Genomic DNA, 12,696 nt, shown 5'->3' with positions numbered 1-12,696 from the left:
GTTATATTAAGAATACTTGTGCCGGATGAACAATATAAACTGTTTAGCCAGCTCCTCTTACAACTGAATCCACTTTATTTTAACAATAATTAACCAAGCAAACTGCACATTTTGCCATTCTCAACAAAAAAGGTTAATTGGATAGCAATTGTACTATAGACCCGTTTCTTGTTTACAAACATTGTTGAGACTAAATGCACAGGTGACTGTATCATGTAATCAATTCCCACCAATCCCCAAACCTGTTGTTTTGGGGAGCGCTGGTTTCATTGGCTAATTTTGGTACCGACCTGCGCACGCATCTAGTTCTTATCAGTGTAACGTGGACCAGAAATGCGTCCATATATACCGTGATTGCAGAACTATAAGCCGCACCTGAATATAAGCCGCACCAGCTAAATTTTGAACAAAAAACAAATGTTTACATTATATAAGCCGCACCTGACTATAAGCCGCAGGTGTCGTTCCTGCTTCCTGCTAGTGCATCTAGATATAAAAAAAAAATCTATATATAAATCCTTGTTTAAAGACCATTGTAAAACGAACTAACTGGCCGTTAGCTGTAAAAAAATCTCTATATAAGCCGCACCGTTGTATAAGCTGCAGGGAAAAAAGCCGCGGCTTATAGTCCGGCAATTATGGGTAAGTACAGTATATTGTATATTTTTGACACCATTGGTTCTCAAAATCAGGCCCGGGGAACCTCAGCGGGGATTCCAAACGGACACTTATACTGTAGGTCTGTACCTGAGAGTACGGGTGAGTTAATGGACCTTCAAATAAATAAAAAAGTTCAGAGAACCGCTGTCTTACACTACTCATTACTGGGGAAAGTACAAACATTACAGTAATACATTACTTAATAATACATTAGGGCCCAACACTGGACAGGAAGCCAGGAGGAGCTTGGGACTGTACCAGAACCTTCCGGGTCCCAGATGGCTGCTCTATCCATACAATGCTCACACAATAACCAATGAACTTCAGTCATGCCAGGACTGGCTGGCTGCCTGACGTAATTAGACGGTAAAGGTCTTGTAGTGGATTGTAGCAGAAGAATGGGTTTACTTTAAAGCACTGCTTCTCAAAGCGGGGTCCGGGGACCCCCAGCTCTGGTCTATAGCATTAGTGAGTTCTCTCTAATGCTCTGCCAGGAACTGTGCATTTCCCGTAGACTGTGATGTGCCATGTCTAATCTGCAGCAAAAAACAAATAATCATTTCTGCGGCCAAATATAATATATCTACGGTATTTGGGGGTCCTTGGCACGAGAAAAAGTTAGACATTTACAGGTCTGTGGGGCAGCAGTGGCTCAGGAGTAGAGAAACCGTCATTAGAACACTGAGGGTTCCCGAAGGGTTACCAGTTCGATCCCGGGCTCCCCTAGAGTTGGTGTCGAAGAGTCCTTGAGCAAGACTCTAAACCCCTAGTTGCTCCCGGTGAGCAGGTTGGTGCTTGCATGGTTTCCTCTGCCATCGGTGTATGAATGTGTGTGTGAATGGCACAATCTCTGTAAAGCGCCTTGGATAAAGGCACCATATAAATGTACCATTTTGTAACTCTGAGAGGGTACACATGGAGGACCACTGCTGTATGGTCCCATGGTGGAGGGAGCTGGTGTGTGTGAGTATGCTTACTTGCGTTTGTGTACAGTGCTGTGTGTGTGTGTGTGTGTGTGTGTGTGTGTGTGTGTGTGTGTGTGTGTGTGTGCGTACCGTAGGGTCCCACGGTGGAGGTAACTGGTGTGTGTGTGCGTACGTACCGTAGGGTCCCACGGTGGAGGTAACTGGTGTGTGTGTGTGCGTGCTTACCGTAGGGTCCCACGGTGGAGGCAACTGGTGTGTGTGTGTGCGTACGTACCGTAGGGTCCCACGGTGGAGGTAAATGGTGTGTGTGTGTGTGTGCATGCGTACCGTAGGGTCCCACGGTGGAGGTAAATGGTGTGTGTGTGTGTGTGCATGCGTACCGTAGGGTCCCACGGTGGAGGTAACTGGTGTGTGTGTGTGCGTACCGTAGGGTCCCACGGTGGAGGTAACTGGTGTGTGTGTGTGCGTACCGTAGGGTCCCACGGTGGAGGTAACTGGTGTGTGTGTGTGTGTACGTACCGTAGGGTCCCACGGTGGAGGTAACTGGTGTGTGTGCTGGGCAGTAAAGTGCTCCAGGGCCTCCTGGTAGCTGCTGTGGTTCAGGTTGTTTCCGTTGACCTTCTGGACGATCTGGCCTGGTTGGAGGCCAGCGGCCGCCGCCTCCCCACCTGCGTGAACAACCACAACAATATAGCGTGAATAGGCTAACAGCGTCCATATTCTGGGGGGAACAGTAGACAAAAACAGTCGAGCTGCAAGCTCACATCACATCGCAAGTTCAAAATCCCTTGGGCCATGATACAAAACAGGATAAAAAGTAAGGCTGTGTATTGGCTTCGTTTTATCAATGAGTTTTGCCCCTTTTTCTCCCCAATGCAGTCGTGCCAATTAATTCCTGCCCACACGCATTTTGTTTATCGTCCCTATTCTACTGAATCACCTGCCAGTGAGGATACCCCACTGGGAGGATGTAGAGCAGGGGTCTTCAACAGGGGGTCCTCAGAGTTACTACAGGGGGTCTTCCAAATCTTTGTGTGATAAGAAACGTATTTTTTTCATGAGAACTTTAGCCAAAAATAGCAGCTACTAGCAGGCAATTTTAGGCAAAGGGGTTTAGTGTAGAGGGGGAAAAGAGCAGACTAAGTAGAGAGTGAAAGGTCAAGTTTATTAAGTATTGACGGTTCAAGTGGTTAAATATCTGAAAACACAAATTGACATGAATCCAAAATACACTGTGAAGATTGTGCTGTGGATTCAAACCGTCAGCCTCCACATGGGCAGGCACTTTACCATTGCGCCCCCCCGAGCGCCCTAATTTGTATAACAGGTATTTATTATTGACACATACTTTTTTTAATCAGTTATCAGTTAGTATGCAAGAGATAATAACCGCTCTGGCAGTTGTTGTTGACTAATAACTCCCGACAGGATGATTAAACACCGAGGTGTAGACGTATGCTGCTCATTATACGGCTACTTCGTTAATACATTAATAAATGGACCCACAACAAAACAAAAGGATTTCTTTGCTTACAGTCGTGAAAGTATTCTAAAAGTGTTGAGCTGACCATCTGCCCAGCGCAAAACACGGTCGCCTCAGAAAACAAGGAAGTGTTGATCAAATAGAATACATTTTCGTTTACTGCATCGTCTATTTCTCGCTTTAACCCATTCAGGCCGGGAACACATTTTAGTGTATGGGAGGGGCTTACAGTACATGTACAGTATGTAGCAACATATTTGTTTTTGTAGGCTAATTTCTGATTTAGGCCTAACTATAGGTTGGCCCTAAAACATTCATGAGAGCAACATTTAGATGTAAATGACACTGTGTGTTTGTTTACATGGCTGTCATGTTGGATATAGCATACAATTCACGCAGTGCAGCAGATGCTCTGATTTCTTTATTAGACATCGGTCTGTTATTGAGTGGAGTGGTCATTATACAGAAATAACACACCGCTGAATTCAGCGATTGGCCAATCAGAATCAAGCATTCAACCAAGCCATGTTGTGTAATAACAATTATTAACACACAGTCTCGTCAATCATTATGTATTACTGACGGTTATCAGTTAGTACTGTACAGTATAAGTGACACGAGGACATCCAGTCACAACAGATGAGACAGACGGTGTGAGAAAGTGAAGGAGAACTGAGAGGTCATGACCTCAAACCCCAGTCACGTTTGCCTCCTCAACTCACCTACGGAAGGGTGTGTGTGTGTGTGTGTGTGTGTGTGTGTGTGTGTGTGTGTGTGTGTGTGTGTGTGTGTGTGTGCGCGTGTTCCAGCAGGAGTACATAATTGAATTGGTATTTAAGTCTTTCTAGGAACATCTGGTCGGAAGACGTACTGCAAGAAGAGAGGGAGAGCCTGGTGGCGTAATAAGTGTGTGAGTGTGTGTGCGTGTAAATGTGCACGTGTTGAAAAGGGCGTTTGGTGTACTACAGGGTTGAACTGTGACCCCGGACCAGGTGGCTGACAGGTGGCAGTTAAAAGCTCAGCAGGGTTTCACAGTGGAACAGACGGCACACCACTGAATCCTCAGTCCTCATTTAACTCACAAATTCTGGGCCCTGGGTACAAGGATTCACTCACATTTTGTGCTTTAACTATTGAAAAATAGCAGATATACAAGCTCACAGTGCGGCACCGAGTGCCGCGCTGCGAGCTTGTAGATCTGCTATTTTTGAAAAACCTATGTTTCTATGGTGCTCAAACCTTTTCATGTGAAGGACCCTCAAAATGATATGTATTTGCCACGGACCCCATCTCAAAATATTTAGTTCCAGAGACCCCCCAGAAGTAAAATTTTAGCTACAAATGAACCCTTTTCAAAAATAGCAGATCTACAAGCTCGCAGCGCGGCACTCGGTGCCGCGCTGTGAGCTTGTATATCTGCTATTTTTCAATAGCTAAAGTATAAAATAATTAAGGCCCCTCCACCTTGGGCCCTAGTAACTCAGTCCCACTCCCCCCCCCCCTCTTGTGACACCCCTGCACGTATAGAACCAAAGTGGATCCCTTTGTACACCCAGGATTTTACAGTGGAACAGGTGTCTGATTCTTCAACTTTCTCCTCATTTATGGGGTGTTTCCTTTCCGTTTCTGTACCAGACGTTTCAAACGTCTGATTGTTTCAGATCTCGTCGTGCAGTGGTTCTGAAACGCCCCAAATGAATATGTGTTTGTCTGCGAACACCCATACCGGAAAAGATTTTGTGCCGAGGACCCCCTTAACAGATTTGTATTGTTTAAAAAAAGCAATAAAGATATTACAAATATGTTTCAAATCATATTTTGTAGAAAGGTTTCTAATACATTTCTTCAAGTTCAAGTTTATATTTGAGAACATTTAACTTAAAGCTGCACTATGTAACTTTCCTCTTATACCCTGGGTTTGAACCCGGTTTCCTGCCATTTCTACTCATAAATAATAAATGAGATAATTGAATCTCGACCATCGGGTCAGCATTTGTGTCAGGTCCTGTGTCTGAGTGAGACATGACCTTTGACACCATCTAAATGTCTCAATAGAAGAGCAGGGAGACAAAACACAACCACCCCAATTGTATGAGTTATATTGTATTAACATACTCTACCATACAGATTGGACAAAATGTAACATTATTCATAAAAAAATAAGTAGCTCCGCTTTAATCACGCATATATACAGTATATGGACGGGGCAGACATAGCTGAAAGGTTAATGGGCCCTCCTAGGACTCCGGAAGTACCAGGTACGATCCCAGCTCTCAGCAATGTGTCAAAGTGTTAGTGTGCAAGACACTTAACCCCTAAGTGCTCCCCCCTCCGCACTCCTCTGTAGACAGCACTCCGCTGGGTGAAGCTGAAAACTGAAGTTCCTGATATCATAGGAAAAAAAATAAACTTTTTTTAAATGATTGAAAACTTTTCTTTGTGACACCAACCTTTCCTGACTGCGTGGACATGAGGAGGGCAGTCACCAGACAGTCTGAAGGACAGGCCATCTGGGTTGTCAGGGATCTTCACAATCCTGGTTTAGAAAACACAACGATATATTATTTCATTCATTCATGTGTTAACTATTTTGAAAAAACATCTTTAAATAGTTCAAATAGCTGATCTGCAAGCTCACAACGGGTCGATGTAGCTTTGGCTATTTGAAGACTTTTTAAATGTTTTTTCAAAATAGTAACAAAAAGGCTAGTTTAGGGATAAGGGGTAAGGCATGGACGAAAATATAGCTGTATGTGTCCCCTCCAACGCAGGAGTCCGTTCTTTCGCAAAGTATAGCCCTGCTTCATCATACAAGGCTCTTAAGGTATTCGATAGGAAACCCCACTCATATCACCATTGTAATATTCTTCAGAGGTACCGTTTTTTGAGTTTCGCTAATTTTAAGGTTTTTAAACAGGTCAGTATCATATATAAGACCCTAAATGGTCTATGCCCACCTCCCCTAAAGGAATTCATAAAAAGGAAGCCTGATAGAGGACTCAATACTAGAGCAATCACTAGAGGGGATTGCGAAGTACCGTACCGGGTAACCGCTTTTGGAAAAAACACCCTTTCAGTGCAGGGATGTTCAATCTGGAATGACCTACCTCTAACAATAAGAGACTGTTTGTCATTTCCATCCTTCAAGTTCAATCTAAAAAAATGGTTAGTTGACAATCAAACCTGTGACCATGTATAGTTCTAAGAGTACAGCTCATGCCATGTACGTATATTTTTAACTATCCTTTGTTGTAGGGTATATAATAGGGTACTGTTAGTAATATGTGTTGTTTTGTTGTTTTTTTCTTGGTTCAGGAAAAATAGTATTTGTATGTATGTTCTTAGGCGCCCTCTCCTAATGTAGGGTTACTGTTTGTTGGTATGTATTGTTTTGTCTTCATGTGGGGACTACGGATGAAATTTAGCATTCTTGCTAATTCCGGCTTATTTACATTGCATTCATGTAGTGTTCATTAATATGCATTGTCCCGTCTAAATAAACAAATAAAGTAAAGTAAAGGCTGTCGCACAAAAGTAGTGAAAACAGCTGATCTACAAGCACACAACGCCTCGCGGTGCGAGGCGTTGTGTGCTTGTAGATCGGCTGTCTTCACTAGTTTAAATCATTTTTAAAATGATAAATACAAAACGAATGGTTTTGGACAAACAAGGTTTCCACCCGACAACGACGATAGGTGAAGCCCATTTATAAAGTGAGGGGAAAATCCACCAAAAAGAAGATCATAAAAGTCATATTGAGAGGTGTCTCACTCTTTGCCCTTGGTGGCCACCAGTAGACGGAGAGAGCGTCGGATGCAGAAGCACTGGTTGATCATGGTTTCCACATCAGCGAAAGGCCTGAGAAACAGCAGGTCCTCGTTGATGGTGTAGATCTTCCTGCCCACCTGCAGACCAGCCATCTGGAGACGCGCGCACACGCACACGCACACACACACACACACACACACACACACACACACACACACCACACACACACACACACACACACATCAGAAGGTTCTCTTCCCAGGGAGAGACCTGGAGTCACACACTCAAGCTGTTGCTTATCGTCACCCCAACAAAATGAAATTAAAAAGTAAATCGGGTACAACAGTTATGGGGTGAAATACACTAGTATACAAGCAGTCTCTTTTTCATGTCAAGGACTCACTTTTGTAAAGAACCCATAGGAGAAGATGTGTAAAACATTGTCAAGGTTTTCGAAAATAGCACATCGCGACACGTGGGCTTGTGGATCGGCTATTTTCCAAAAGGTTTGGATGCTGTAGTAAGTAGCTTTTCAGAGGGTCCACCTGGAACCCCATCAAGGACCCTGGGGGTTCCCGGACCCCACTTTGAGAACTACTGATATAAGCTGTCAAATACCTGTTCTAAAAACATTTATTCTAATCATAGTTAGCCAAGAAAAAAAAAAAAGAAATACATACATGAGAGAAAAAAAAAGAAAAGAACACTGGCATCATATGCATGTTATGCACGACTTTAGCAATGGTGCACAACCATGGGCTGGGGGATTCACTGACAGACAGCAGCTTTCATTTATTTATTGTCTTAGGTTGATTACAGTCACATACTGTATGCACTGGCTGATATAACCGCTACATTTATGTTAACTAACTGCCTGTTGTGTTTGGTGTAGAAACATATAGACACTGTTGGTTCTGCTGGTCTGTGCATTACACATGTGCTTGTTTAAAACCTTAACAGTACGATAAAATAAAAATAGACATCTGAAAACAGGAGGTGAGAAATAGGCAATGCAGTAGCCCTGAATACAGGATGGTCATATACATGACCGTCCTGGTGCCGCCTCAACCTGCACCGTGCAACGTTCATTACACGCCGCTCCCGGATTGTTGAATAAAAAGCATTTTTATCCGAAATTATTTTGCTTAACATTGTATTTCCGGCTCGAGGCGCAGGTTAGATCATCATTTGGGGTAAGCGAGGAAGTGAGCCGGAAATACAATGTTAAGCAAAATAATGCTTTTTATTCAACAATCCGGGAGCAGCGTGTAATGAACGTTGCACGGCGTCGAATCGTTGTCAAAGTTGGCTTGGGTAAGCACTTTATTTTTTAAATCTGACGTTCCTAGCTCAAACCGTTGAGGGTCGGATTCCCCACTGCTCCTCAGGTTGAGGCGGCACCAGGACGGTCATGTATATGACCGTCCTGTATTCAGGGCTAGCAATGCAGTAACTGCCTTACTATTACCATAGTTACTACGTAACGTAGTAAAGTAGTTACCTTGGCCTGGAGATTATCCATACTTTTCTATTTAATATAGCTTTTTTGTTAAATAATATCAAAAGTATGCTAAAAGTATGCTAGAGTAAGAAATAGTATTTCAGAGAGATTGACTCAACTCAATACATTGATAGAAGGACTTCAGTAGTCAGTAGGTCTTTTTGTCATGTCACACACAACTTGTGTCACATGTCACATGAACCTTTGAATGTTTTCTTCAATCGTGGGGGTCCCTGGAAGAACATCATTTCAAATGGGGGTCCGCGGCCAAATGCATATGAATTTGGGGGTTCCTTGACATGAAACAGAATCTAGTATCTAGTCACAGAGAACTTGCTATTCCTCTCCCTGGCAGTCTCTGTCCTGTTGTCATGGCCTCCGTGGGAATGGGGCACATTCATTGAGTTGGCACACAGGGGATGTGCCCTAAATGATGATCATCCGCTGGGATACACAGAGAGTGGGGTCTGTGGTGGAAGTAGTACTCAGAATTTTCCCTCAAGAAAAAGTAGCAGTACCACAATATAAAGCACTGTTACAAGTTAAAGTTGCTGTATTCGGATTTGATTTGATTTGAGTGAAAAAAGAATTTTCATCAAAATATACAAAAGTACCAATGTACAGTAAGTACTCAAATGTTTCAAAATCTTTAAAAATAGCTGATCTACAGGCTCAACATGTGTTGCAGATTTGCCTCTGAGACGTAGTGGGGTGGAAGTATATCGTATTGGAAATTGGACAAACTCAAGTAAAGTAAAGTACCTGAAAATTGTACTTAAGTACATACAGTACTAGAGTAAATGTACTTAGTTACTTTACAGCACTGGTTCTGGGAAACAGAGAGGGGGAGTCATTGCGGGGAGAGAGTTCTGGGTGCAAAAGAGGGAGAGCAGAGTGTGAATGAGGGGCTACCGTGCTGGAATGCTGGAGGGGCCAGAGATAAAGAATTACAGCAAGTGGGAGAATTACAGCTTAACTGCAGAAAGGTTTGAGAGAATTAGTTCCACGTGGGCAAGAAAGGATATTAGACAGTTTAAAAGACATGGAAAGTAAAATAAAATAAACCATAATGAACAAGACAGTATGGGAGAGGAGTTGAATTGGGGTTGAATTGTGAACCCAGGGCTTCCAAATCTTTTCCATGCCAAGGACCTCCAAATAGCCATAGCCTCTAGCTACCCCCCCCCCCCATTGTGAAATGGCTTTAAAAGAAAAAGAGAAAGCGAGGGTGAAAGGCCCCTCAAGGGGTCACAGATTCCAGGCTGATTATAATATAATAATAATAACGACAGCTGTATCAACCAGTTTAAAAAAATGTTATGACACTCTTGGATGCTTGTCAACACACCTTTTTCATAAACATGGATAATGTTCTTCCACTTTCTCTTAGTAAGTTATAGATTTTTTGTTAATTGTCAGCAAAGTTCGCAATGACACTATGAAAACCTCTATACTATGAAAACCTCCACCGGCTGTCCGTCAGTCAGTCTGTCCGTCATGTCACACTTTTGGCCCTACTCTTGTCTCCGGCACCGTTGCCCCTATCCATGCCAAACTTTGCACACACACTCCTTGGCTGGCAAACCACAACCTCCGCCCCTGAATACTCACATGCCCCTCTTCTAGCGCCACCACGAGGTTGCTTTTTGCAGTCAACATTATTGTGTATACATGCGACCGACGGTCGCTTATCTCCCGATTAGGGAGTCTTACTGGTTTTAAGTACAGATGTTGTCGTCGTTCACATATTAATCTTTCTGTGTCTGTTGTCAGACGACTGCATGGCCATAAAAGATGAAGGGTTGTAGAATGCAAACACCGTTAGCCTTGGTTAGCCAGTTAGCACAGAGATTAATAGGCTGCTTACTTGAGCCCTTAAAAGTCTCATGATATAGTTTTTATTTTTTACTGAACTCAATTACACCACCCAAACAAAACTGAACTTTGAACATCAAATGTTCAAATGGGTAGGCTTTGTCTGTCTTTTTACCAGTTTTGAGCAGCCCAACATTAAATTACACAACACTGCTGTTAAAAAAATATGAATATATCTATAAAAAAAAAATTAATCTGCAATGTTGAAGACCCCTGTACTACACCATCCCTGTCCTCTACATCTGATTCCCAGATGGAGACGACTGGATCATCACCTGCGAGGTCGCTTCTCGCCCTTAGGCGTCTTACTGGTAATAATAATAATAACTGCCACGGCTCACCGGAGTGGATTTTTCAGTTAAAACCTTTTAATACCATGATAAAGACTTACGTTTTGTAAAAACAGCATGTCACGAGACACTAATAATAGTCAACTTGACTTGAATAGGCTCTGTATACTTAGTCTGCTCTTGTCCCCCCTCTGAACAGCAAGCAGCTCACAGCTGAGCTGGTGGAAGATGTGCTACTTTCAACGAATGTTCCCACCAGAATAGGGATGCTAGGGTCCAAGTGGTGCATTTTACAATTCTAGTCACTTATGAGGACACATTGCCATTCCTGTGTGTGTGTGTGTGTGTGTGTGTGTGTGTGTGTGTGTGTGTGTGTGTGTGTGTGTGTGTGTGTGTGTGTGAACTCAGAGTGATGTGAGTCAGCATGTCTAATGGTCCTCTAAGCTGGTGAGAACAGGAGTGACAGCCCTGACCTACTGGGAATAATGGATTGGACAGAATGTCGCTGTGTGTGTGCGCGTGCGTGTCTCAGTGTGTGTGTGTGTGTGTGTGTGTGTGTGTGTGTGTGTGTGCATGTCTCAGTGTGTCCATATTGACCATACCTCAGCGTGTGAGCCCCTGGTGACAGATTTCACCACGATGGCCTTGTTTTTCTCCTCAATTTCAAAGCCGTAGTCTTCCTCCTCAGGATGAATCTACAGAGAGAGAGAGAGAGAGAGAGAGAGAGAGAGAGAGACACCACACTGGGACTCATTCACAGCCTTGCATTGCTGTGTGATAAGAATACCAATTTTCACAATTTGTGCATTTGTGCATTATTGTTTTATTATTATATTGTACATTTCTGGAAACGTCTTGCCTGATACAGAGTCAGACTAGGGATTGATTACTTGGATTAACTGTTGCACCCCTTCTTACCACTGGTGGTGGACAAACTATATACTCAAGTAAGTATTCAAAAGTACAAATTACGGAGTACATTTTCAGAAATGTTCAAAAATACTGAAAATAGTTTTTCTACAAGCTCACAGATCGTCCATTTCAGGGGTTCTCAAACCTTTTTAGGCTGTGACCCCCAAAATAAACATATTTGAACTGGGGACCCCCACCCTGACAAGCACTTGGAATTGTATTTTATTGTGATTCGGTTCCACTGCTAAATATTGTGAAAATGTAGATCGGCTATTTTCACAATGTTTGCCTCTTGCTTACTTATATTTGACAGTTTGGTATTAAAACGGTCTTGAAAGTCCTTAAATTGGCACTTTATAAATGCGCAGATACCCTGTATACACCTGTGTGTTGGTTTGTTTACCATTGAGTGAGAAAAAAATTACATTAAGCTAATCATCTGGGGACCCTACAAAATCATTTTGTGGGGTCAAACGAAACCCTAAGTTTGAGAACCAGTTAAGTGGTTAATTCATAATATTTTTTTGTAAGTTTGGGTCGCAAAAACTAATACCCCACTTACCACTACAGTTTTAGCCAGGATGTTCTCTATGAGTTTGAAGTCTGTGCGTTGGTGCTGTTTGCTCTTAGCGCCGGTTCCCTCTGTCTCCTCATCAGCGTAGAACCGGAAAAACTGAGACTCGTCCTTGAACTCACTCTTCTCCAGAACTGAAGGGGTGGGGGGAAATAATAATTAATATGAGGGTTTTAAGCTTGATTTATAATCATCACAACGCATTGGCAGGCTTGCAATTTTCAGCATGGTATACCATCATCATATATAGCACATAGTATAAATTGGGAATTATACAGTACTCCTTCTCTTCTCACAAGATAATATTTGATTTTTTTAATATAATAAAAGATGAATTACTGTCTGACATGTATTTCCTTGTCTGTCTATTTAGTTTTTGTTGTCACATGTAAACACAGACATAACATATTGTTTACTGTGTACATAGCAGAGGTGTACGAACAGACCCCATCCGTGTGTCTGCACACAAACAAGATGATGGTTAATTAGCCTCATCAGCACGGCAGGAACATCTGGGTCCAAAACACGTGTGAGTTGTTGTTGCCATCACATGCCAGGACACGCTAGGCTCTCTACAGAGAGTGTGAGGAACACTCCGTCTTGTGTGAATGAAATGTGCGAGGCCATCATCTGTGTGGATGATGTTGTTCTGAGCCCCCCCACTCTCACACCCAGCATGCACTGATGTCTTTGAATTAGACTAGAGT

At 42.8% G+C, this 12,696-nt stretch overlaps 1 protein-coding gene across 1 annotated transcript in view; it reads right to left on the bottom strand.

Annotated features, from left to right (window-relative positions):
- The window catches only part of prex1 (phosphatidylinositol-3,4,5-trisphosphate-dependent Rac exchange factor 1), a 132,358-nt gene that overhangs the window by 33,187 nt on the left and 86,475 nt on the right, over window positions 1-12,696 (bottom strand). Inside the window, exons 16-20 of the mRNA XM_080733365.1 lie at window positions 11,978-12,123; window positions 11,106-11,198; window positions 6,841-6,989; window positions 5,520-5,605; window positions 2,106-2,254 (exon numbers count right to left, since the gene is read on the bottom strand). Of these exons, the coding sequence (XP_080589491.1) occupies window positions 2,106-2,254; window positions 5,520-5,605; window positions 6,841-6,989; window positions 11,106-11,198; window positions 11,978-12,123 (623 nt within the window). The remainder of the gene's footprint in view (window positions 1-2,105; window positions 2,255-5,519; window positions 5,606-6,840; window positions 6,990-11,105; window positions 11,199-11,977; window positions 12,124-12,696) is intronic.

This window comes from Nannobrachium achirus (genome assembly GCF_963921795.1).
Source record: "Nannobrachium achirus genome assembly, chromosome: 9".
Classification (NCBI taxonomy): Eukaryota; Metazoa; Chordata; class Actinopteri; order Myctophiformes; family Myctophidae; genus Nannobrachium; species Nannobrachium achirus.
Note: the sequence above shows the minus strand (reverse complement) of the source record. Positions and strands in the feature narration are given on the sequence as shown.